General features: G+C 40.6%; 3 protein-coding genes across 8 annotated transcripts in view; 1 reads left to right on the top strand and 2 right to left on the bottom strand.

Moving 5' to 3' along the window:
* The window catches only part of ANKRD12 (ankyrin repeat domain 12), a 59,517-nt gene extending 51,524 nt beyond the window's left edge, over positions 1 to 7,993 (bottom strand). For 3 of the 6 annotated variants that reach the window (XR_014952856.1, XM_085571916.1, XM_021525174.4), the window contains exon 1: positions 7,848 to 7,993. The gene's annotated coding sequence lies outside the window, so the exon portion shown is untranslated. Of the gene's footprint in view, positions 1 to 6,169; positions 7,482 to 7,847 lie in introns of those variants that run through there. The other 3 variants (XM_085571918.1, XM_085571920.1, XM_085571915.1) reach the window with 3 other exon arrangements.
* Positions 7,417 to 13,487, top strand: LOC144246499 (uncharacterized). Its single transcript, XM_085561533.1, has 4 exons — positions 7,417 to 7,569; positions 7,656 to 8,672; positions 12,622 to 12,727; positions 13,349 to 13,487. The coding sequence occupies exons 1-3, from the start codon at positions 7,417 to 7,419 to the stop codon at positions 12,658 to 12,660; spliced, it is 1,209 nt and encodes a 402-aa protein (XP_085417659.1). The 3' UTR covers positions 12,661 to 12,727; positions 13,349 to 13,487.
* On the bottom strand, positions 13,274 to 25,923 carry NDUFV2 (NADH:ubiquinone oxidoreductase core subunit V2). Its single transcript, XM_021525176.4, has 8 exons — positions 25,758 to 25,923; positions 24,714 to 24,776; positions 18,940 to 19,002; positions 18,739 to 18,855; positions 17,010 to 17,178; positions 15,686 to 15,795; positions 14,885 to 14,961; positions 13,274 to 13,963 (listed from the first exon to the last, which is right to left on the bottom strand). Exons 1-8 carry the CDS (start codon positions 25,797 to 25,799, stop codon positions 13,870 to 13,872), a joined length of 735 nt encoding a protein of 244 aa, XP_021380851.1. The 5' UTR covers positions 25,800 to 25,923; the 3' UTR covers positions 13,274 to 13,869.
* Positions 25,924 to 26,989: the final 1,066 nt, after the last annotated feature.

Raw genomic sequence — 26,989 nt, forward strand, 5'->3', positions numbered from 1 at the left:
CAACAGGGATCCCTAAAAAATATTTTATATAAACAGAGAGTTGAAAAAGGAAAGCACTGATGAGAAGGTACCTGAACAAACAAGAAAAGAAAGTACAATCAAATATCATTATTTCTTTTTTAAATTTTTGGACAGAAATTGTTTCACAAGTCTGAAATCCTAAATATTAATTGTTTAATAAAAGGAACACACAGGATCTTCACAATAATTAAAGGAACTCTCTTTACAATAAGTACTCTGATTTATACAGAAATAATACAGATGTCTATATATTCAGAACAGCAGTTCTACCAGTTTAAGATTATAGAATTCTCCATTACTTCCGAGAAATTTTTGAAGGGCTGTGGGCTTGCTTAGTAGCGAAGCATGTAGACTGAATATATATATTACAAATGAACTTGGAAAACCATAGTCTTAAGTAATTATTAACTTTCACAACAGGCTTGGAAAAAGGTGACTTTCTAGAAAAGCATAAAACAGTAGGACATTTGATATCACAATGGCATCCCAGGTTGCACAGGAATGGTAGGATCTTTACAAATAAGCCAGTATTATATTGCTAAAAAAGGCAGACCATTCTATTACAATTATCCATTCAATCATATAATTTTCTCTCAGTAACCAATAAAAGTGCTGCATGAAAAGCATTACATTTTATGAAAAAAATTATTTTAAACTGAACAGCTTGAAGTACAAAAGCTGGAAGCTTGTGGAACTTGCATAACATTCACATGATTTTCATTAAAGAATGGTTAGGAATTCTTTAAAAGCAGAAACTCCTCCCTGATTCTGAGAGACTTGTTTTGAAGCCTCTCTTTATGCATATAGACACATATTCCCTACCACAAAAAGGGAAGGATAAGATGTAAAAAAGAAATGAATGTTTAGGAATAGGGTTATCTCTGGTTATCTCCTGGCATTATCAACAAACAAACACTGCCTCTCCCAGAATGGTGACAAATCTTCCTTTCAGAAGTCAGACATAAGCCCTCATTTCAGTGTGGCAGAAGTGGCTCCCACATAGTGACAAGGGGCATCATTCCTTCTGAACCACTTAGAATATTTCTACAGCATTCCTTCATGTGGGCCAGTAAGGAACTGAACTGCTGCCAGAATTCAAGATCAATCAATCAGTCAGTATTGTATTATTCTCAAGTGCATTTCTCTATTCTCAGATTAACCCTTTGTCTTTTCATGGAGGATACTACCATTATTGCTCATACACAGGCTGGCTGCTCTGCAAAGAATCATTGAATAAAAACAAGTAGAACAGCTTGAAGAAAGAATTGTTTTTCTTCTTTAAATAATTCCAAAGGATCAAAAAAAAGGACTAAGTTCCTTTGCAGATGTTCTCAATATTCAAATAATAATTTCCAAATAAATTCTCTTATTGCTAATTATACTTCAGCTACCTTTCCTATTTCTCCTTTGGCAACAGAAAATAAGATTGTTTCACTTTCAGTTTCTCACTCACAAGCTTACTCAGAGTCAAGCACCGGAAGAGACTTTTTCCATTAAGTTATAGCACAAATAATGTACAGAAGGCATAAACGGATTTGCCTTTCTTCAAAAAGAATTATCAGAAACTACATTTTTAACAGCCAAAAAGAAGTCTTACTTATGCAACCAGCTAATTAGTAATTTATTTTTTTTTAATGACTTAATTAAGAATCTGTATAGCAGAACTTGGTAGAATGTACCACAGCTTTACAAGACTACCACACACAGGCAGTACAAGAAGAATGCATGCTCTGACTATTAAAAATTAGTCAGGAAAAACACATCAACTACAACAGCTGAAACTTTACCAAGCCTTCAACCATAAGGAATCTCAACAGAATAACTAACATTAGAACATAATATTTTCCTTGCAGTATTGGGCCAGATTCCAGGTTGAACTGGTCATGACACTGCTCTAGCTGAGCCTGTGGGGAGGCTGGGGGGAACTAGATGGCAGGGTTAGATGGGAGGTCAGAGGGGCCTTCTGGCCTCAGCTAGTCCATGATTCTGTCCCATGAATCAGAAATGCAAATGTTCTTTACCTCAGCAGCAGGATGGCTACAGGCTGATCTCTCCACCTGCTGACACATTCAGCACAGGACAAGGTTTGTGTCTTCTACATTCTCCAGAAACTTATGCTACATAGTTAGGACAGCATTTATTCTAAGAAATCCTCACACAGCTGGCCAGAAGAACCAGTGCATCTTCTGAGTATGGGTGTCATACTCCAATTGTATCAGGACAACTGTGTAGAATGCAAACATTGTATTCCTACTGAGGGAAAGACCTAGGTGTCAAAATAAACATTTACATGGAAAAACAACCTCACCTCTCAGAATCAGACACAGGTAAGTTTCCAGAGTGCCTGAAGGGATTGCCCTTTATTCTCAATAATCTCTCAAAATAAAGGAGATCCTTGATTCTACAAAGAGGAATTCTATTCCAGGGAAATAAAAGAATATGCTGGCCCAAGAACTCTTAGGAGCCAAAACCACTTATTGCAAAATCCATTAGTCCTCACTTTTAATCTACAAGTCTATAAACTTGAATGTTCACAGGTGCTTCCTCTTGAGTCTTTTTTAGGATGAGCTATGGGTTCAAAGGAAACACCTGCACAGTGTAGCTTAACATGATACACTCTTTAAAGTACATGGAGAAGTGGAGTTGTAAACGTCATGTTTGATATACAGATTATTACTTAAAGATGTTGCTAAATAAATACTTTTCTATTAAGAAAGACTACAGAATCTACCAGAATAAAACTTAAAGCCTGTTTATCAGCACTTTGACAAAGGTAAGATAAGCAAACGTACTGCCAAACAATTTTCAACTCCTTCCACCGAAATCTACTTTCCCTCTAGAAACCTACAGATCTCCAAGACAATAGATTTCGTAACTATGCCATATGTTATTACTAGGACCTCAGTAATTTCTATTTAAATCTTCATAAACTAATGATAATTTGTCAATCTAAAACCAAGAAAATCCTCAACTTACCTGCAGCACTGCCAGAAAGAACATGACTTAAAACACACACAAAAGCCCTTCACAGGCTAAGAACAGATGAAGACCCAACACCTACTCACAGTCCTTCAGTCATAGCAGGATTCAGGACAGGTAAAGTAGGTAGCTGGAGTGCTACTACTCATAAGAAGAATCTAAAGCAGTAGATGCAGGACAGAAAGCAATCTTGGCTTACTCATGGGTTCACAAATGGATAACAGAAGTTTTTGTCCTGGCTAAATTGTGAAGACAGGCAACATATTCAACAGGCTTTATTGCCACCTCTTGGCCATCGCCAAATCTCACAAAAAATAACAACAAAATAATCTGTCAGCTCCTTTACAGAAATAATCTTTCTCTGGGGGAAAAGAGATAGCAAGGGAACAGATGAAGTAGAAACAGAACAAGGAGAATACTTGTTTGCAGACAAGTATAACTATTTAGGGCTGTAAAACTACAGTGAGTACTGCAGTTGACTTTCATTGAAGTTTTATGGTGTCATCTGGAGAATCAAAGGGACTGGAAAGCAAAGAACCAGTTATTTTCAATAACTGGATTTTTTTTATTTGCTTAAAAAAGGTAAAACGAGTGTCAAGACACCAGTTTCTTCTTGAAGTCAAAAGATTAATAGATTAGCATTACCCACACATGAAAGACAGTAACACTCATGAAATGCCTGTTTTCCCTTCATTATTAAACTAGTAGTAAGAACCCAGATTAGTAGTTTGCCAAAGAGTACGGAGCATCACAGAAAGTTGGTTTCTCTCAGTTAGTTGCTTGTTGCAGACAATATTGAAGGAAACAAACAAGAGGAAGACACTTCCACGAATCAGCTAAGAAAGTTATCTGGCCAACAGAGCTAGAGAGGTTTGATAACCAGATACCTATTAAGCAGGAGTAATGCAAAAGGCTTGGAAAGAGAAGGAAAACCATAGGCAATGTCTTTAAGCTCATTTCTGCCATCATCAAACAACAGAACTTTTAAAGATCTATCACAGAACACTTGGAAATGTGTAAGGGTTATTTGGGGTTTGTTGCACTGAATACATTCTGAAGACCAGAGAGGAGGGTAAAAAGTGCTTTCTACCTCTGATGCTTTCCAGCTTCATGAACATAAGATACAAGGCAAGGAAAGAGTTGTTCCAATACTCTTTATCTCCAGCAAGCTACTCAAGGATAGAAAGGAGATGACCAGAGAAGAAAATATGTAAAGCTTTTCTCCTCAGAGTGCATTTTTAGTTTTTGCCTCTAATATAGCCCCTAATTCTGTCTCTAATGTTGTTAATGGCTTTTCTTAACATAAACCAGTGTGAAATCAGCCCTCTTGTGACATTATCACTACCTAGAGCACTCTTTGTAGAAGCCATGGACCTGAGGAGCATTTATTCATATGTTGCTTGTGAAAGACAAAAGCAGTTGCAGCAGACATAAGGATCCTTCATCAGATCCAGGGAAATAATCTAAAATAAACTAAGGCAAAGACATACTCTCAAGGGCTTCATGTCTCTACATGAATATTTAGTCTTTAAGTAAGGTGGCAATAAAGGTCCCGAAACTGCCCCCATAAGCTTACAGAAGAACTTTTAAGACTTTTCTATGTTCTGGAATAATAATGAACTGATAAAAAAAAAAAACAAACCTAAAGATGTTAGCAGAGCTCTGACTTCTGTTATTCTGTTAATAAAATCATTCAGTGTAATAACACAAAATGCAAGACTGAGTTTGTGCTAATATTTATTTCATACCATCTGTCACTAGAGTCTAAGTAGAGTCTAATGATGTAGTTAAAAAATAGTTTGATTTGGAGACTAAATGACCAATCAACATTTATAATACTCCATCTGCAAGAGAACACAGAAAAGAAGAAACACCAAACAGTCATGCCCAGCCCATCACTTTGTAAGGTAAGATTCAAAAAAATGTCAAAAGTAGGTTGTTCTGAGTTTGTATATTAACAGTGTGGTAGCAGGTTAATCATTACATATTTCATGATCAATAGTTTTTTCCAGTTTTGAAGAGGATCAACTGCACAAATCTCTCATGCAATTTCACTGGCCTAAGATGGTCTAAACATGGTAAATCAGTTCAAAAAATACAATTTGTTTTCCTGCCAGTATGCCCAATACTGAGGAAGAAGTTCTAGCTCAGTCATTTCTAGGTGCCTATATTTCCACTAAAAAGGAGATCCAGGACCTTCCACCTAGTTAAGTTAAAGCTGCCACAGCTTATGGAGTTTCTAGCAATTTAAACAGGGTGCAAAGAAACTGTTTATTTGAGAATGACTGGTGACCATTGATTTGTAAGCATAGATACTCGATTTTCAGTGTATGCTTTTATTCCTATGGTTAAGTGGTAACATAGCAGTACCTCCTGCAACTAATGCCAAGTAAACACCAACACAGAAGCTTCACACAAGCACTCATTTAGCCTGCTTATTAAAAGATCCTTTCCTCTAAGAAGTCACCAGTTGTGCAAGCCTGTTGGAAGAAACTGCACACAGACTTCAGTTTGTGGCACGGGGCTTGCTTTCTTACACAACATATGTCCCAAGCTTTAATATCTGTAGTATTATGAGTTCACAAACAATTTTGAATAATCCTCTGGGTGGGAGAGGAACACACAAAGAGATGGCAATAAAAAGGCAGAAATATTTATATTTGAAAGACTGAGCTGTCATCTTTGTGAAAGAACCAAAGGCTCTCTGATCACCGCCCACACTCAGTGATTACTACAGAAAAGCCAGGAAATAGGAAAAGGGACTCACACACTGCACACTGAAAAACTGACTTTGCCACAAGAAAGCCATCATGATCCTCTGGGTGCCAAGAAAAACATCCTTGACATTTTAGCCTGCAAAACGCATACAGAAAAGTAGAACTATTAAGGGGAAGGTGGAGTGTAGAAAGACACAGTCAGTCAATGGGCTCACCACTACCTTCCCAGAGTAGTATTCTGCTGTACTTCAAACCCTACAATTTTTATTGGAACAGAGCATTTCTCAAGCTTGCACAGAAAGCTACTAAATCCACAAAGGGTGAGATTAAGGTCCCCAGCTGATCAAGTCACAAGGTCAGCAGGGAGTGTGAATTTCCACCTCAAAAATGAAGAAAAGCAAGAGACACCCAGCACCTGCATAAACCTCAAATAAAAAGAACAGTTGAAGTACCTTGACATCTTCAGACAATGCTGAAGATCTGTTGCTCTGGTGACTTTCACCCAGTGAACTATAGCAAAGGATTACTGCAGAAGAAGGAAAAGAAAGCACAGGCTCCTTACAGCGAGATAGCACCTGCACAGCAGCTCACTATGTCCCTACCTACAGTAACCAAGACTTGAGGACAACCAATCTATGATCAACTTGCATACTGAAAACACCCACACCCTTGCTGTTTGAAAATTAGAGAGAAGTACCCCCAACCTCCAAATCATGGCTTGTCAATAATTTATCAAAATGAATTATTTTAATAATAGTTAATGATTTCTTATAGACATGATGATCTCACCCTTTCATAGTATTCCAAAATTAGACATTTTTTTCCTGGAACATAAGTACATTTGGACTGCTCCACATCTGTCCAATAGCTTTTTGCTCCTGTAAGCATCACTCACTTTTCTCCATTAAAAATTTGTTTTATCCCATCAGTTACTTTGTAATTCAGGGGCATAATATTCCCTTTCTTCCATATCACATGGGCTGCAGAAGAAAGGCATGGAACACAGTGACAGTGTCCAGGCAATTTCCACGGGAGCTTTACCTGATAATGCTAATATTAAATAATAATACTGATATTGGAATGTGCTGCTCAGGGAGGTGGTGGAATCAATGCCTCTGGAGGTGTTTAAAGAAAGACAGGACACAGCACTTAGTGCCACAGTCTACCTGACATGACAGTCTTTGGTCACAGGTTGGACTCAACGATCTCAGGGATCTTTTACGACCTAATTGATTCTATGATTGTGCAGAATATTTCTTTTATTTGGGAGTTTAAAGTAAAAAAGGAATCCTTTAATTTCTTATTGCATACACAGTCTTTAGGAAAAAAAAGACCCAAAAAACCCCCCCAAAAAAAATCCTCTACCGAAACAAAAAACCCAACCAAACAAGACTGAATATTATCAATGGTACCTCGAGAGTCTGACAGGCTCTAGAATGAAAAACTGAGCAACTGAGCCTGGCATTCTCTCATTCCTTGCCCTTCCTTTGTTGCCTGCTGTCACCTGTGCAGCGCGAGTTGCCGCGCTTCATCCACATCGGCGGCTGCCGGGCGCTGCCAGGGAAGGCAGGGAACGCGTTATCCGGCCGGGCTGCCGGACCAACTCCCGAGGCTGCAGGGAGCAGCCGAAATTCCCGACACGGAGGCGGGGCGCGTGTGTTATGTGCGTGTGTGTGTGTGTGTGTGTGTGTACACTGCCATGCCGCACTCGGCACCCGCGCCCCGCTCGCCCGTGCCGCCTCACTGCCTTCCCCGCACGCTGCCGGCCCTGCCTCCCGCGGGAACCTCCGGGCGGCGGGGCAGCGGCCAGGCTCGGCGGGGCAGCGGCCAGGCTCGGCGGGGCAGCGGCCAGGCTCGGCGGGGCAGCGGCCAGGCTCGGCGGGCCAGGCGGTGACAGCGGCGGCCATGGCCCCCGCCGCGGCGCTGCCGGGCTGACAGCGCGGCCGGACGGAGCGGGGCGGGAGGCGCGGTGCCCGCTGCCCGGGGGGACGCGGCGGCAGCGCTGACACCGCCGAGGCGGGCTCCGGGTGGGCGCTCCCCCAGCCCAGGGACAAGGGGCGGCACCCCGCGGGCACCGGGCGGGGCCGGGGGTCCCCGCCGCGCGCCGGGAAGGTGCGCTCCGGTCCTTACCTTCTCTCGGGAGCACGGCAGCGGGACGCGTCCTCCTCCTGCTGCTGCTGTCTCTGTGGACGGCGCGGCCGCGGGGAATCGGGCAGGGCAGCGAGTGCCGCCCGCAGTGCTCAGGGGCTGAGGCTCAGCCGCGGCTCCAGGCACCAGGGATTGCGAACACCCTACCCGCCCTTCTTTCCTTCTTTCTTTCTTCTTTCCTTCCTGTCTTTCCTTCCTTTCTTCCCTTCCTTCCTTCTCTCCCTCTCTCTCCCTTCTTCCCTCTCTCCCTCCCTCCTTTCCTCACACCCCGCGCCGCCGCTCGGCTCCCCCCCGCCCCCTCCCGGCGGCGCTCCCATTGGCCGCGCGCCGCCCACGTGGGCCTCGCGCAGGGCACGGGACGCGGTCGAGCGGTGCCGCTGCCAACGACAGAGCGCTCGGGGCGGGGTGGGCAGCGCAGCGCCTCTCTCCATTCCCAGGGCCGGCCCCATCCCGAAGGAGACGGGCGCGGACGCCCGCAGGGCGACGGGAAATAACGGGCTCGCGGGATGCCACACACGGACGGGGCTGGGACGAGGACTAGGGCGCGAGCATTGCGCATGCGCGACGGGGGGGCTGCTGGGGGCAGCCGCGCATCCTCTTGGGCTGCGGTCGCTGGAACCTTCTGGAAATGGCGGCGGCGGCCCTGGCCGGTCATGGGCGAGGTGGCGGATGAGAGCTTTTCCGGTCCCTGCCGCGGGACGGGAGCCGACCTACAGCCACCAGCGCGCCCCGCTTCGCTTCGCCTCGCCCAGCGCTGCCGCTGCCGCCCCCTCCCCGGGGAGGGGTTTTTCCGGCGGTGATGGCGCAGTGAGTTTTAACTCCCCGGCGCAGTGCGCGTGCGCGGCGGGCGCTGCCCATCCCGTTCCCTCGTACCTTCTATCCCATCGCCGGGCTAGTGGGTGCCGAGGGGCTGCGGCTAAAGGCCCCGCAGTTTTTGGGAGAAGCCCCCGGACGCAGGTGCGTGTGGCGCGGTGCCGGAAAGCCCGGGGTGGCCGTTCGCTTTCGCGAAAGGCTGCGGGATGCGGCTCCCGCCGCGCCTGGGGTCTGGTCAGTGCTGCGTCCCCCGCCCCCCACTTAGGCACAATTCCCATCCGCCCGCCGCTGCAGGACAGGGCAATTTCTGGGTTTCCAAACTAGTTTTTTGGGGGTGCTCTGCTTGTACAAATGAGTCAGACGTCATATAAAGACATCTGAGGGGTTACGGAGTTGACTGACGATGTAGGCCTAGTTGCAGCCTTGGAAGGGGGGTCATTCATCTGCACTCGTGAGAGGTTTTGCATCTGCTTGTAACAACAGTCGTATGTGGCAGGATTTAAGGAACACGTCTGGTGCTGTACTCCTGAATTCTCGAGTAATGTTCTCCAGATCGCTTCTGGGAGATGCTGAAGGGCCGCCAGGTGTAGTATTTTGACATGGTAGCTAAACAAAGTCCTTTAGCATAGTTTTAATTGCTGTGGTCACTCTGCTACTGGATTGCTTTAATCTGTTACTGGATAGAAATTCCTTAATATTTCCTATTCATCAGAAAAGTGGGTTTTTTTCTGTATCAAAACATAACTTTGATTGAAGACACCTATTATGTGGACTTGCTGTACATTCTGATTCCCCCCTCCTCCCCGCAATGATCTATCAGCATGGATAGAGCATGGCATCAAAAATCTCTCGTTCCCATGCTCCACGGCTTACTGTTCAGACAAACTTGTCTCATTTGCTTTCACAATCTTCCTGTACAAATGCTGGTACAGATGATTTGTGTTGTTAAGTAACTGCCTTCACTTTCATTTGATTCTGTTAGTGTACAGTGGGCACTGTCCAGTGGCCAGGAACAGCTCTGTCAGCGTGAGTGACTATGCCACAAAGGGAGCTGCCTTCAAATTCTTTTGTGTTCAATTGATGACAGAGGCTATCTCTAGAAATGGAAAACTCATTGAATAACAGACAGCCTATGGAATGTCAGCCTACATAAAGTAAGAGCAGTTTGCAAAAGCAGAATAATTTTTCTTTTCATGGTGTTATACATGGGTGCACATGGTTAAACGTGACAGGCTACAGGTGTGGTCTGCATTGTGATACTGCATTTTGATCCTTGTGCATGAGTAGTGTGGAGTTCCAGGAATTTGGTGTGTGTTAGGTGTTCATAACCAGACACTGAGGTAATGGGGAAGGGGGTCTCGTGAGCAATATCTGCTGCAACAGATGTTAGGATATGATAATAATATCTGTCAGTAACTGGAAAAAATACTGTTCTTTAAGCCTTTTGTAAGAACTACTGTTTGGACTAACGAAAAGCATCAGTCAGTTGACTGCTAGTTGCTATCCCTACATTCATTTCTTGCCCTTGTTTCCATCAGCCCCTCCCTTTTACATCTAGCACAGCTGCAAGATGCTTTTGTAGCTGCATGGTGTGCTTAGGACTTCCTTTGATCTGCCTTCCCATTCTGTGTCACCAGCCCTGTGAACTACCGGTCTTCAGACCACACAGGTCCAGCATCTGCTTGAACTGTGTCATTGCTGAATTCAGTTTAGTAACTGAAGGACTGAAAATTTCAGACTGCAGTACAAAAACCTGACACAAGAACTTGTGGGATGCCACACAGGTCAAAGCATGTGTGCTAGCCTCTTAAGAGGTAACTGGCAGGTCAGCCCATGGGGCCAGTAAACATCCTGCACAGGTGGGATGGGATTTCACTGCTTCTCCCTATTTAATTGACAGAACACTGTTCTAGATAACATTTTTCTAGCAGTGTGTGGTGGTAATGGAAATCCTTTCTGTTATCCAACATCACACACTTCGTTTGGTATCTAGAATTTCTTATTACTCCACACTACCTTCAACAAAGGAAAGAATCGTCACCTCCTACTCTTGAAGTCCAGTGGATTCTTTTGGTGTCTTTGTGCTTCTGTATCCTAAATCACATTTCCTTTCTCAAGGCTACCTATTTTAAAATCTTCTCAAGGTAGTCTTTTTTTTTTTTCTTCCCCAGTTTCTTCTTTATATTCCACTTTCCTAGAAAGTGGAATATAAATTATTAATATTATAATTAATACAGTATGTGAGTTGTTTAATTTTTGCCTCATTCAAGAAGAGGCAAACAAGACCACTGCAAACACATAATCAGTTCAGTTGGTGCTACAGTAACAGTTTCAGGAATGTGTGGACTGGTGCAGTAATTGACTCATTTTTTGCTTAACTCACCACCCACTATTCTTACAATCCAGGATATTAACCACTTGATTGAAACTGTAGAATTGCAAGTGTTATTTGACAGGTTAGTGCTACTGCCTAGAATTAATATTAGTGACCCTCTGCTATTGAGGATAATGAAAATTCTGTTCTGATAATATTTGTTACATTTTTCCTGCTACAAATGTATATAGTAAAATAGACATTTTTAATACTAGTAAAAGCAAGCACAAGGTATTATCTACAGCTATTCAAAAACAGAACAGAGAATTGGGATGCATCAATTCTTGCACAATTCTGGAACTCTTTCATAATGATTACCTTGTTAATTCTCATCACAATCCTGCATTGTGAAATTAATTTATTGCATATAGTAAGCAGTACCTGTAACGAATAATGTAGAATATGTATTTCTACTTGAGATGTTTGAAATGTTCAAATTTCAACAAAACCTGAAATAACGCAAGATGTGATTTTTTTTAACCATTTAATACAATGATTGCCCAAACTTTTTTGAGGAGAAACCAGGACCATAAAGCCTCATATAATTGATGGAGTGGGTAAGATAAGAGAGAATAGTTACTTTGTCTACCATAATTTCACAGTCTTGTAGCTGCCTCCAGTACTCAAAGAGTGATGGATCAGATTTGTGCCATACAGTAGGGATAATGTAAATTATACTATTCTAGTCAAGTGATTGGCAGATTCTCACATTACATCAAAATGACTGACAGCTTGTTTGTGGAACATCACTAGCAATCTCCCAAGTATGGGAACTGTGGGAGGTCCATGTTCTGCTCATGAGACAGACATCAAAATTGTCACATGCAGATGGAATGAAATGGGGGGGAAAAGTGCTGCAAGGCTACAAATGCTGTCTGGCTTTAAAAATGGGTGGAGTCTGGCATTCAAGAGCTTTGTTTTTGTATAGTTGGATGTTTCAACCTTGGCAGGTCCAAAACTATGTTTCCCTTCAACATGATTGCGCAATCCAGTGGGATTTCACTGCTGCATACCAAACCATGAATAACTGTAGCACAGTATAGTTCCACAATGCATGCAACATCCTCACTTGTATTCAACATATACTTCAAAGGTTAGAATAAGGTAAGGCTTTATGAACTAGAATACAGTTTTGCTGTTAAAATGGAATAGACAGTGTAGTCAGACTGGGATACTAAACTGAGTCTGTCTTTGCATCAAGATAAGAGATGCAGTCTGCCTCATCTCATGTCTCTAGAGAAGTGCCACATAGTGCCAGATGCCTGGCCTGCTACAAGGCCTGAGGCTATTACAAACATGGAGTGACCTTTCAGAAGAGCAGAGACTTTATATGACAGATAAGATTTCAATCCATGTACTATTTTCTTCTGTGCATTATGTTCTGGACTGCTTCTCACAAAATTTTTTTTCATGCTTGTTTGGAAACTGCTTGACTCATGAGTTATATATATGTATTGGATTTTCTTTTCCATTTGAATGCAATTAAATTATTTCATTTTATAAATATAGTAAAATGGAAGATAGCCAAGTTTCTCATACAAATGATTTACAGATATATTTTGTTCCCAGAACTACCAACAGTTATACTGCTTTTTCAATGGCGTGTGAAGGAACTTCACAGTGTATTGAAATAAAGGTGTGCATCAACAGACTACACAAGATAGCCATTATGCAGGTAATCTGTAAAAACAGAATTTAACTCCAAAGAGGGAGAATAGTTTGGTGAAGTACTATTAATTAAGACTATCAAAACAAACTAAATATAATATAAAATAAAATTATAAATTATAAGGTTAAGGTTCATCTGTCTCATCAACTGTAATGCAAATGTAAGTTCCGTGACATATTTGAGATGAGGCAGGTGCAGTATGGTCTCAGGTGACTGATACGTCCACATTTCCTAATTTACATGGAAATGTATGTCTGCATAGCTAAAGCATTTACCCAGTTTTATAAGCATAGGTATGAAGTGTCAGTATGCACTCAGTTTTTTAAAAAATTGTCTTCAGATTTTTTATATTGAAAGAAATTCCTCAATTTCACATAGATTAGTTCTTGAAGGTAGCTGGTGCTCAGTAATAAGGTCAAAGAAGTATCTCTGAACAAGGATCCAGTGTCAGATATTATTACTGTTAAACACATGCTGAACTGTTTTGGTATATTCTGTCTTCCCCCATCTCCATACTTTGTCTTTACTAAATAAATTTGCACAGGAAGTTAGTTGGTTTTTGTTGCTTTTAATTCTTTTAGTAGAATACTGCTGATCTTTGGGGCTTTACATTTTTCCTGATTACAGAATGATACTAAGAAGAATTAAACTTAAGAAGAACCACTTCTAACTGAACCTACAGGATTTTTTACACAACATGGCTCAGATAACCTTTCTTGTTTGTGTGTGTTTGATTATAAATTGCCAATAAAAGTAACATGATGAAGTTTTGTCAGATAATCTCCTTTCAATTTTGTTCTTTGCACATGCCAGATTTGTAATTTAGGTTTGTTGCTGCTTCAAAGAGCTTTAGAAAAAGCTGAAACAATTTTCAATGACAGATCAAAAGATGTAAGTTTTAATCTCTCATTTACGCTCTTTGGTGAGAAAGTGGATACTTTCAGGGAGTCACTTTACACAGTCTACAGAACCACTTTTCTTACAATCTGGAATTATGATTAAACTGCTGTAGTTAAAACCACAGTAAGTTAAGCAGTCTAATTGCTGTTATTTTTCTTTTAAAACAAAACATTAGAATGTACATCATTTTACTAAGATTTAAGATACTTTATTCTTTTCAGACAGTTCATCTTCTATTACAAAAATCCTTAGAGATCATCTCGAACTCCAAAACCTGGTCCTTTGGGTGGTTCAGTCAGGGAAGTAAGGCCACCAGCTGGCTCACAAGAAAAACGTCCACTCCTGAAAAATGAAAGCAGTTTATTAATTTCTGGTATTGATAATAACTCATATTCTGTTTAATCGCTGGATAGAGGACAGTCACAAATCACTTAAGGCTGAAGCCACTATTTTTTGTTTTGTTCTTCCCATTCAGCCTTCGGAAAAAAAATGTGATGTAGTTGTTAAAGTGAAAGGATTCTAAATTCAAGTACTGACAAAAAAAATCATAACTGAAATGCAAGCTAAGACCACTTGTTTTCTTTTATTTATTTATAGATTGGCCAGGCAGCATCAAATTTTATAATCACAGTTTTGTTATGGGTGCTTCCCTGGTTTTATTTGAAACTGTAACTGTTTCAAGATTATTGTTTTTGTATTCAAAACATCTTTAAAGAAACAATAGGAATAGGTAACACCCAAGTCAAATTAATTTCCCCACTGACACGAACCTAGGTGGGCTAACAAAGAACAGTGGGAAATAACAGATAAGAAAACTTCAGCAGTGACAACCCTCTCACTAACTTACAGTCTTTGTTTTTTATCAGAAATCAGAAAAAACCAACACAACCAACAAGCCAGCCAACCAACGGAAATTTGTTGGTTTAAATGACCTAGACCTAGACCTAAAATTCCAACAGGTGACATCATACACCTATTAAGTACTAAGACAAATCAGAATTCATGTTTTCACATTTCATTCTCCTCTGGTCAGTCATCAAAAACATGCAAATTCTCAGTTCTTTCAAGTTGGTTTTGTCTTTAAATGCATGCACTTCTGTTCAGTAAATTAATTCTTTTTAGCTGTAGGCTGTGAACTCAAATCACTGGAAAAGTAATTTAGTTTCTCAGAAGAATCACCCTTTGTGTAGGTGAGCAATATAATATATGTAATTTATAAACACAGGCAATTATATATTTTAGCTTATTATAAAGATAGCATACCTTGGGCCTGGTTTGGGAACTTTGCCAGCCTTTAGCTCATCAATTATGTCTTCAATATCTTTGGGTGTCAAATCTTCCTGTAAAACAAAAAATTAAATCACTGACAAAACTGAGAGAGTCATCAGTTATGCTAAATGCAGCACTTCAAATTTATCAGATCAGTGTGACCCTAGCGCAGGTAATTTTGATCCTATCCATTAACACATATAATGGTTTAAAGAATGAGGGAGATTGAGAAGTCTGCTGTCATTTTAATGTTGAGACTTTATGTGTAGTTGTAGATATTATGTTAAAACTTAAGCAATGTCGATAGAGGCCAAGGGTTTGTGTTTTCAGCTTCCCGATATTAGGGAGCTGGATCTCTCCCTACCGACTACACGTATGCCACAACACATGATGTGTGTCATGCAGAATAGTGTTGGCTGCAACAGAAAAATTTGGGGTACAGTTCAAGACAACACTTCTTAAATTAGTCCATACTTTCCAACAGACTGCTTTAAAATGCTTTCAAAAGCTTATCAAATACCTATTTTAAAATTCCAGATTTACAGGCAGACCACAATCACAAAAATGCATCACTCCTCTTGTATAATTAAGACAGTAACTGAAATGAAAAATACACTCATGCATCTGATACAAATGAAGTATTCTAGCAAGAAACTAAAAGATGCTGTAGAAAATGAGTTGTTCCTGTCAACAGGAATTGGAAAACTGACCACAACTTCACAATCTGGAACAACTGAAAAATACAGGTAAGCCAGCAAAGAAGCCTAATCTTTTAAAAGAGAATGCAGTACTTACATAGTAATTGTCATTTATTTGTACCATTGGTGCATTTACACAAGCACCTAAACATTCCACTTCTATCAGCGTGAAGAGCTTATCCGGTGTTGTTTCTCCAACTTTAATACCTAAACCAATAAATTAATTAGACTCAGCAATGGTTATGAACAACAGTAATGAAGCATAAATCTAAGTGCTCCAGGGACACTGCATTACTTGTAGTTGGGCCTTAAAAGCATTTGCAAAGTTAAACACTTAAATGAGTCCAAAATGTTTCCATTAAACAGAAGTTTCTAATAAACTATTAAGTCAATTTTCAGATATAGTTTTGAGACCTTGTTTACACGTATGAATCACTGAAAAAATAACCATGAAATGACAATTCTAAGAAATACAACAGATCTACTCAAGAACATTTTTAGTAATCAATACAGTAAAATGAAAAAATACGGACACATAGCTTTTATGTGCTAATAGGAAATGCATTAATTTACAGTGTTGAATGTTCCCAAATTAACCAACATCCAAATATTGTTAGCTACAAATTCACAACTTTCAAGTTTATAAACAAAAGATGATTTACCAAACTGTACACATACTTAGCATCCATGGCATGTTACTGTTCTACTGTTAAGAGATACAGACCTTCCCCAAGAGGTGAGTTAGTCCAAGTAACATCTCAGGGTCTGATCTCTACAAAATACTCTATGGAAGGAAAAATACTGAAAGACAGTTTTCCTCCATTTACTAGTAGGAAAGGGTTGGAAATTATGAAAATTTTAAGTAAGGCCTGTCTCAGTAAAAACTACAGAATCATCCTTTCTGCTTTGATTTCTCAAGCTGAGCGTTTCAGTTGAAATTAAGCTATCTATGCAGTAACAAGACATTTCACCTAAATATGCCTTTTTTTCAGACAACAGAGTATATGAAATGACAGATAATAGACAGCTGTTCTGCAGCTCTTATCACTGGTTCTTAGAAAAAGTTAACAAATCTTTTCATATCGGGAAGAGTTGTCAGTTGCTGATCTTACCCTCTCTTCTCCCCATAACCACCCAAAGAGGAGGAAAAAACCCCAACCCACACACAAAATCCCTGAGTATTCCTTATGTCCCATGATGCACCATTCTCAATTGACTTTTCCCATGGAGAATTCATAAATTATGTTAACATCATGTCATCATCCAGAGGGACTTTGACAGCATAAAGACGTGGGCTTGTGTGAACCTTATGAAGTTGAACAAGGCCAGATTTTTCTTCCACTATATGAAGAATTTTACGTTGTTATCATTAAACAAAGGTAAAAAAAGTACAAGAAGTGTATTACAAATTTGTGCCATACCAAGTTTCTTCTTAATGGCTTCTAAAATGCTGTCAGAGTCTCGCAGCATGCATGGCGTGGTGGTGCAGACCTGAATGTGGTATTTCCCAACAGGTTTGCGATTGTACATGGTGTAGAAGGTTGCTACTTCATAGACTCTCATGGGAGGCATTTCTAAAACTTCAGCAACCTGTGACAGGCAAAAACATGCTATATTGAATTCTCAGAGGGCAGCAGTAAAGGCAATTAGCAAACCATTTCAGTGAAGTCACCTGTCCTGTTTGCAGTTTCAGGTAAGTAAGAGGGTGGGGATGGGTATCAAAGCACAAATGTATTCCAAGTGCCAAGACCAGATACCCAAGTTCTCTGACTGGCATCACCCTGCTTGAGCACAAACTCTGCTAAGCTGTGGATCAGCACAGCGGGGAGCTCGAGTCAGCTGCCCTCCACCATCTCTTGTCAAGACACAAGGGGATGTGAGGAGTCAGCTGGGTTTGAGCTTTCCTTGTCAGCTCCAGCTCACACTGCACTTGGGCTGTGTCAATGAACCAACCCGTACGAGCCTGCCCACACTAATCCATGGAAGCCTTTTGGTAAGGAATACTTGTAAGCTGGTACTGTGCTTTTCTAATTCATACAGAGCAGGTTCTGTGCCACACCAGGGCTACATATGCAGATTCCTGGCACAGCTAATAAGTACGGAGTGGAGCATGATCTCCATGGAGCCAGTTCTCGTGCAAGTATCCTGATCTCATTATCATGGAACCCTGGCAAACTGCTCAAGTTGAGAACTGGCTCTGGTTTCAACAGAGTAACTGTTTTATGTTCCAGTTTCTCCAGCAGGCAAATAAGAAATCATGGAAAATATTTGTTCACTTAAAAGCCTTAAGATCTTTTTAAACATAGTATCAATCTGAAACTAGAATAAACTAATACACACTGTCAGCATTAATGGAACTTTGAGGCTTTATGTTATGCTGTAGAAACTGTAGTTGCCTTTCTTTAAATGTTCATTCACCTCCTTCTGTCATTCCCCTAATGCTCAAAATCCTCACCTTAAACTGAATTTAAAACTTTACACTTTAAAATTGATGATATACCAGATGTGCCCAAAGTGCAACAGATTTATTCATATGAATATAAACCAGATTTTTTTCTTTCTTGGTATTTGGTTACTGTCATGCAGTCTCTCACTTTGAAGCAGTGTAGTTGTTTGCCTGGTTATTCTGAAACAATTTTAATAATGAACCTGACAAGTCTTCTAGGCACTTGCTGTAAGGTATTACTCAACACTCCTGACATCGACTACACTAAAACTGCCCTGCAGATTTTGAGATTAAGTATAATCCAGGCAATGTGTGAAATGCCATTAATCTGGGAGGAAGAAAACTCCACTGACATTACCTTCTTTTTCTTCCCCCACATTCAGCAGTGAACAAAATCAAGTTTCTGTTCCTAATTTTACAATCACTCTGGGAGAAGAGACTATCTGAATAGGTTTTATCTAATTTTTTATTTGTTCTGCCTGTAGTTTCTAGCAGTGGGCTATTATATAAACAGAACCCTGAGTTTTCTGCATTAGTTTTCCCTTTTATTTTTAAAAATGTAGTCTCATAGAGAATTCTCACAATTCTGTGCTACATGTAAATTCCCATGTTAATAAGCTTTCATTAATTGATGTTAATAGTCTAATAAGGTATTGAAAGATAACAATAAAATTATGCTTGAAAGATAATCAAGTACTAAATACCTTGTTCATGGCTGATATGGGCAGCCATCCATGCTGTCTTTGGGCCAAATCCAGTACTGCCATGACAGCTGCAGATTTGTGTCCCTCTGGGTAGTTGTTTATGATTGCTTCTATTCGCTTGTTAAGGGGAAAGAAGGAAAACAAATCAGTACTGCTCTAAAGACAAAATCTGTGTATTGAACTTTTTTTTTGTCTGCATACCTTTAGATTTTCAGGTGTGAACTCAAATGGAGTATCTGGATTGTTTTCAGGACTATCTCTATGCTTCAAGAAAAGAAGAAAAACATGTAAAAATGGCTTGTTAGAAAATTATTCAAGACATGTTTGCTGTTGTAAAATACCTTCTTGTTACACAGTTACAGTTGAGCTGCTTGAATAAAAACTATATATTCCACATTAAAATGTTGTAGTACTAAAGTGATTAAATATATTTGGGAAAGTTATCAAAAATATTGATAATTATTTCATCACTCTTAAAAATCATTACCTATTCCTATTACTTCCCACTAAAGAAATTATTTACTGAGAAATACGTGAAATTATATATTGAGAAAATGTACGGTGTTACTATCAAAATACATATTTTAACACTGTTAATACAGTTTGACAATTATGTTCAAATTTAAAATAGGTAGAGTAAGAATGCTCTGGTTAATACCTTAATAAACAAGAGACTAAAACAACAGTTCATTTTCCCTTTACCATAAAACATTAATTTAAAAAAAACCTCCATAATTCATCAATAAGTTTGTTGTAGAATTAAAATATTTGCACATTCAAACACATTATTAATCTATTTTAATATATTATTTTGATTTGTAATGGATTTTTAACATTTTAATTTTATAAACAAATCTGAATAAAAATGTAAGAAGCAGAATTTTGAATCAGTATTGCCAAAATAATGTATTCTAACAAGTTATTTTTAAGATGGTCTTCTAGGGAAACATCAAATTTTAATTATTTCTTATATATTCAGAAAATAAAAATTTGGAGGTCTTGAAAAAAGTAACATTTTCCTGTAATAAAATCTTAGTTCTGATTAAAATAGTTTTCCACCAGAAAATGTTCCTGCACAGAATTTTTAGCTGTCTCTAAGCAGCTCATTTTGGTTTCCTTTAAATACCTAGAGTAAAGTTTAATCCCAAACTTCATACTGTTTTCAGATTGAGAAAATTTGAAATCAAAGGGTAAGTTTGTGGGGAAATACAAGCTATACTTGAGGCTTGATGTTCAAAGTAATCTAGCTTTTGAATAAAAGCTTTAGAAGTGTATTTAGAACAAAGAAACCCCCTCCACAGACTTCCACTTGCATCATTTCCTCCAGTAATCAAGGGCGATTTTGCAGTTGCCACAGTACACTGTTCTTACTAAGCAGCAATGGTTTAATGAAAGGATTTATTGAAAACCTTAGCATTGCTGAAACACTTGCATACTGAAGTATGTATCATCAGTTAAGAACTTAGAACGTGTGTGGTCCACAGATATTCTTAGATTTAGAAATTTTAATATGGAAATATTGCAAGGGCAAATACTTCAATTACATCTGTTGGTCTGTCCAGGGATTACCTGTGCTTATCCTGTCTATATCCCAAAGCAGACAATATGACTGCCACCATCAGTCTGAAAGCATTGTGCCCTCACCACAGTTTCAAATCCAATATAAAATTAGCGTTGATAAAATACTTCATCAAGGATGACTTTCCTATAAAAAGAGGAATTACAGAAATATGAATAATACCCTTTGAGCACACTAATATTTTATTTAGTGTTAATTTCTTGCTTATTGTGTGGTTTACAACATAAAAGAGGAACACGATTCCCATTATTTCAGACTGACCCTTCCAGATATAGGATCTGATGACTCATATTTAGTCTTGGTGAGTGTTTTCTACCAATTTTATTGGTAGAAAAAAAGAGTAAAAAAAGCTCTCAAAAAGAGGCTGATGGAGAAAAGACTGATTGGAAATACTGTGCAACTTTTATTATTTTTTCCCTTGCAGACCTTTCCATGTCTTAGCTGCACAGATCAATTCCAAAATTCATGGTATTTCCATAACTTAGCTTTTCCTTCTCAAATCTGCATGCCTATTTTGCTATTATTTTGCCTTCTGTAGCTATTTGATAGTTAGCAATTGTACTTCGTCTCAACTGCTTTTGTAAATAAATGTATTTGATTTATTAAAATTTCCGTCTTTGTCTGGAGCAGCTGTTCTTTTCAGTGTATCATCTGTAAACTGATATCCTTAAATGCCCTACATGTGAAAAGGGATAATAAAGACTTTATATTGGAAGATACAGGTATAGCTGTAGCAGGGTTTCATGATATATTGTAAAGGCTATAGCAGAGGTGAGCAATAAATAGGCCATGCCACCTTTTATATCCTCCGTTTTCCTGAAAGGACTTAATCTAATTCTGGGCCATGAAGAGTTTGGTAGTTTTCATCAAGAGTTTACACAGTTCTAGGACTCCTGAACAGTTAGGAATTTATATGTTGTCTAGTCTTACATTTGTCTGACAATGTGCCATTTATCTGAGACCTGCACGCATTGACATGCTCCTAAATCACATAGGTGCATTTCCACATGTTTTTTTAGGATGCAGATTTTAGAGAGCAAGATCAGAAATAAGGATAAATTGAAAAAGAGAAATATTGGAAAGAGAACTATTTTAAATTACAGAGCGGTTGAAGTTGGAAGGAACATCAGGAAGTCATCTGGGTGAAACTCCCCTGCTCAAGCAGGGACACCCAGAGCTGCTTGCCCAGGACTGTGTCCACATGGCTTCTTCTGAATTTATCCCATAATGGAGACTCCACAACCTCTCTGGGCAACCTGTGCCAGTGCTCTGTCACCCTCATAATTAAAAAGTGTTTCCTGATGTTCTTTGAGGCCATTGCCTCTGGTCTTGTCACCTGGTACCACTAAAATGAGTCTGGCTCTGTTCTCTTTGCACTCTCCTCCCATACAAGTCTTGTTCCAAGTCTCGTCTCATGCTCCCCAATTTCCCAAAGTCTTATGTAAGTTTTCATTCCATTCATACATCGACTGTATCACATTTCTATTGCAGAACAGAGCCTATATAAGTAGGAACACCTTCACTGCAAAGGCTACCCAAGCCACAGATGCCAGTGCACTCCCATGGAAGCCACTAAGGCTGCTGAATGGTCACCTCATATTCTTTTTGCTATGCTACACCAACCTGGGCCATTTTATTATTATGCTTTCTTTTTTCCCAGTGATCTAATCATCTGTCTTTCTTGACACAGAAAATTATTCAAGAGCACTGAATAATTACAGAATAGTTAGAATAATTTGGTTTCCATGTATACTGCAAGAAAGTTGGCCTGAAGCGTGACCTATGCCCTATGGTAAACACCAGTCCAAAGCAACTTAAACCAAAATGAGAGAACTGGGGGTGCTGCAGGGACAATGTTTAGGGCAACAACCTGTTCAGAATCCATATCAAATCAGCACTGAAAAAATATGTATTACTCCTCCTCTAAAGGGAAAGTACGCAACATTCAGTACTCCAACAGAACTCAAGATATAACTCCCCCTTACTTTAAGAATGCTGGAAGTGCTCTCAAACCCAAGTATCTTACTGACCAACTTCACAAGTAACTAAAACTTGAATACAGCAATTCTTCAACCTTTTGAGCTGAACCCCCTCTGCAGCCCTATGACAAAGTCCACTTCAGGGCTGTTGATGTGTTAAGGAAACTCAGTCCATGCATTGAAAACAATAAAGTAGAAAAGCTAAGTTTTAGCTGTTAAGAAAGCTAAAATAATGTAGAAGTCAAGTATAGAGAATACATGTTCCAATGAAAAAAGGTAATCATAATAAATGTATCTGGAATCAGGCCTTCCCTAGCCATCAGAACATAAAGGTTTGGAGCATTCCAAACATTCTTACATTCCTACGGGCAAACAATCTACCTAATTTTGTACTTGATACCCTCTCACTGAAGTGCGATGTAGCTGCCTGTGATGGCACCTAGTTGAATTTAATGATTGAGAGAAAGGCTCTTTCTGGGTGTTTCAGAATACAAAGGCATTTCAGAAGAACTCTGATTTCTGTGTGTTTCTGCTAACAAGTAACATGTTTGCAAAGGGAAACATAGGCATGCAAATCAGAAGTGCCTTTTAATAATAGATTTTATGACATCCATATGACAACCAGATCCCTTGCTAGCCTGTCCTCTGCTATTACAACACAAATACACAGCATGCATTTACCTTTTTGCACTTTTCATTTATAAAATCTATACCTCACATATAGATTTTATACATGAAAAGTGCAAGAAGCAGCAATAAGCTTTGTAAAATAAACCCATGACATTTGTGTGTAAACTGACATACTAAAAGGACCACCACAACAGGTTTGAGTTAGTCCCATTAGTCCTGCACAAGCAGTTTTTAAACTTTTGACATTTCTGCTTGTAATTAAAAAAAAAAACTTTAAATTTTTTTCTCTCTACAAAAATCCAAGGGAAGTCAAATTTTCTGACTGTATATGAACACCTGGTGTTGATGAAAATAATGCCTTTGTCTCAAACCAGCAAGATAAGTCTCCCTTGAAATCTGACATTTTAAGTAACATCTGGAATTTAGTTAGGGCAAACAATTACACACACATATAGTGACATTTGGCTGTCTTCTTCCCATTACCTTTTACTTCAGAGAAGAACAAGTATTACCTTATTAAAAAACAAAAACTGAGGAAAACAAAAACAATAAGGAAAAAACCAAACCCCCACTGAACCAAGTTCTTATGCTCCTTTAGCAAAAATTCTGCTGTGGAATAAATCATCAGTAATGCTATTAAATAAACATCTACAAAGCACCTACTTTTCTAGTTGCCTTTGCTCCTCCCTGTAGCAAATAATTTAAACAATTACATAAATCTTGAATTTACAAAGCTATCTAGCTTCACATGTCAGACATAACAACTATTAAGGTGCCAAAGATATCTTTTGCCTGTCTTCACCAACCTCCAACTACTCTTAAGTTTCCTAAATTGCCAGACTGCAGCATTTTCTCTATTCCTTGAACAGCAGCTCTTATCCTGTAAATCGCCAATTCCTGCTCAGATTTCTGGAAAAGTACACAAAGCACATACTGAGATCCTATTGAATTCATTTTATGATTAAAGCTGTAGAGACAGCTGCAGAAAAGAAAGAACGTAAACATGTCCAAAAATCCTGAGCACCTGTCTTCAGCAGTGGTCAACTCTTTAGTAAAGGGCTGATTTTTACCAAGTGTTGGGAAAATGCCAAATTATTCAGCTGTTAAACTGCAGACCAGCTAAAGCTCTGAATGGAGCAGAATGGGACAAAACACATACTCTGTTGAGATGCTTCAATTCTCTTCAGAGGTAGACCAACAACACAGCTGCTTTACAAACTTAAATTCAAGGGGTTTTTACTTTTTGCAATTACTGCTACTGTTTATGCCTTTTATGACAGTGCTTAATGACCTCAATTACGACTCATTGTACCACCTGCTGTATCACACAGAACATGAACAAGAACTGTACTTTTCAACTCCTGTAAACACAACTAGGACTTGAGCCCACAGGTAATTCTGCAGCAAATTTCAGAAAGCAAGAAACTGCACCTGCAAAAAGTTTTATGAGATTCAATTACAAACTCGACTAAAATAAATAAAGGAAACAAGAACTGGTTTATAATGAAATAAAGTTTAAGCAAAGTCTCATCTGCAATCATATGAATTATACAGCATTTTCACTATATAAGGCAAGAAACATAAGAGCCAAAAACTAAAATAAAACCTAAAATAAAGCTCCATTACAATTATAATAAAAGGTTCTATAGAAAAAAACCCTCTTCTTTGTAAATGACAGTAGGTTTCTATAGCACAGCTCTGCCCATCACAAGCTTTTAAGCTGATTTGAAAAAGCACATGCCAAACTCTTGTGACCCATCCCCCTTACAGTAAAACAGGTTATTTACCACAAATAAGGCTCCAGTGGCATTGCGCTCTGCTGTTCCATGCAAGTATCGGATCTGTCTTGCCTACAAGCAAAATACAGTGTTACTAATGCACATACTGCTAGTGGCTGCGTTCAGAACCAGTCTGATTTCCATTCTAACTGTAAGCCATTAGTGCTACTGCCATCACTAATAATTTAAAAAAGTCAAGAAGAGACTATTAAGGGCTCTCCTGTACTATTAGGAGAGTAAATCTCTCTACTCCTGCCTTGGCCAGTTCGAACAATGTAGAAATGAAGGATTTAACTCTGCTACTGCTTAATTTAAGTGCCTTCAATACAAATTCTCGTCCAACATTTGATGATAAATTTCCCCATTTGTGACTTTACATCTTATCTGCTATAAAGTTTGCAGAAAACACCACTGCTACTGAAGTTCTCCTCCAGTAAGCATTTGCATGCTTCTTTAGCTTTTATCAAACCAAATGCTGAGAACTGCACAAGAGGACAGATGTAAACACAAACCTGAAGAACGAACAGAACCCTATGCAAGTTCTGTTCAACTATCCTCTGCACTCTGACATGCCAGAACAGATCAATATTTCTAGATCCTGGCCAGTATTACTAAGATTTGTATAATTTTACCGCAAGTATTTATTCTATTAAAAATTAATTTTATATTAAATTACGTTTCTTTTTATACTTAATTCTTGAGCAATTGTGAGCTTTCTTAAAGTAGACTCACAGAACGCTTTAGGGTGGAAGGGCCCTAAAGATCAGGCTGCTCAGTGCCATCCAGACTGGTCTGGAGCGCTCCCAGCGATGGGACATTTGACAGGGAAAGGCTGCAACCCTCCTGCGACACTACACTGCGGGTGCACGCTGCTTGCTGGTAAGACTGGGCTGATCAGGCCGTCTCTGCACAAGAGCCGGGACTGCGGGTCCGCGATCCTGGATCCCAGGCACCGACCGAGCCCCAGGCCGCCCTTCCCCACGTCCCGCCGCGGCCTCCCCGCTGTCCCGCGGCCTCTCCTTCTCCCGGCCGGCGGAGGCAGGGAGCCCTTACCGAGCGAGCGGCCGCGGCGCGCAGGGCAGCGCACAGGAGCATGGCGGCGGCGGCAGGAGCGCCGATCCCCGCTCCCGCTGCGCTTCCGTGTCCCGGTCCCGATCCCGATCCCGATCCCGGTCCCTCTCCTTGAGGCCTGGGCTCGCCCTCCGCGCCGCGCCAAGGAGACGCGCAGCGCGCATGCGCCGGGGCGCGGCCGCAGCGCGCGTGCCCGCTCTGGGAGCGGGCGCTGTCCCGGCTGTCCCTGCCCGCCCCGGGCGATCCCCGCCCCGGGCGATCCCCGCTCCGGCGATCCCCGCCCCGGGCGATCCCCGCCTCACACGATCCCCGCCTCACACGATCCCCGCCCCGGGCGATCCCCGCCTCACACGATCCCCGCCCCAGGCGATCCCCGCCTCACTCGATCCCCGCCTCACACGATCCCGGCCCCGGCGATCCCCGCCTCACACGATCCCTGCCTCACACGATCCCCGCCCCGGGCGATCCCCGCCTCAGTGTGCCCGGGGTGCCCGCGCCCATTTCAGCCTCTCGTGGCACACACCAGCGTGGAGAAAATTGATTCCTTCGGAAACAAGAGCTGGGAGCAGCGGAAAATGGCAGGAAGCTAGTGAAGATTTTTGCAGTCCTGTGTTGCCCACTTTCCTGCCCACTTGTTTGCGGTTTTAATGTTTGGACCGCTTGCACCTATGTTTTGTACTCCTTTAGGGAAAAACAATAAACATTCATTGTCTTTTTGGCGTCTGAGAAGCATTCTCGTATGACAGCATAATCCGGTTAATACAGTACAAATGCTGAAATGGCGGATGACAGAATCACGGGATGGTTTGGGTTGGAAGGGAACGTGAAGATCATCTGGTTCCAGCCCCTGCCATGGGCAGGCACCTCTTCCGCTAGGCCAGGCTGCTCAGAGCCCCATCCAGCCTGGGAATGGGGCATCCACAATTCATCTGCGCCAGACGGGAGGAACAGGCTCTTCCTTAGGTGCAGCTGGTTCCTAGGAACATGGTTCACAGGTCCATCCTTGTGCAGAGCCTTGATCCTTCAGGTTTCATGATGAGTACAAATGTACCTGTTTCACTGTCACATAAATTCATGTTTTTCGAATAGCAGCTCAGGAGGAAGTCTTTTATTCCGATGAGTACTCAGCATTCCAGATTGGCAAAGCATCACCTGAAGTTCCAACATCTCTTACCATATCCTCCTCCTCTCTGACGAGGAATCCCACCCTCTCA

This window comes from Lonchura striata, chromosome 2, assembly GCF_050655825.1.
Source record: "Lonchura striata isolate lonStrDom1 chromosome 2, ASM5065582v1, whole genome shotgun sequence".
In the NCBI taxonomy this organism is placed as follows: Eukaryota; Metazoa; Chordata; class Aves; order Passeriformes; family Estrildidae; genus Lonchura; species Lonchura striata.

What these genes read in the sequence shown, in the direction of transcription:
- LOC144246499 (XM_085561533.1), top strand. Translation starts at nt 7,417, where the DNA reads ATGCCGCACTCGGCACCCGCGCCCCGCTCGCCCGTGCCGCCTCACTGC. An exon ending in CTCGGCGGGGCAGCGGCCAG is followed by an intron (nt 7,570 to 7,655) that starts GCTCGGCGGGGC and finishes CCGGGCTGACAG; the next exon opens with CGCGGCCGGACGGAGCGGGG. An exon ending in TTTCCGGCGGTGATGGCGCA is followed by an intron (nt 8,673 to 12,621) that starts GTGAGTTTTAAC and finishes TTTTGTTCCCAG; the next exon opens with AACTACCAACAGTTATACTG.
- NDUFV2 (XM_021525176.4), bottom strand. Translation starts at nt 25,799, where the DNA reads ATGCTCCTGTGCGCTGCCCTGCGCGCCGCGGCCGCTCGCTCG. An exon ending in AGCCATTAAGAAGAAACTTG is followed by an intron (nt 15,796 to 17,009) that starts GTATGGCACAAA and finishes TTATTGGTTTAG; the next exon opens with GTATTAAAGTTGGAGAAACA. An exon ending in GTTCCCAAACCAGGCCCAAG is followed by an intron (nt 13,964 to 14,884) that starts GTATGCTATCTT and finishes TTCATTTTTCAG; the next exon opens with GAGTGGACGTTTTTCTTGTG.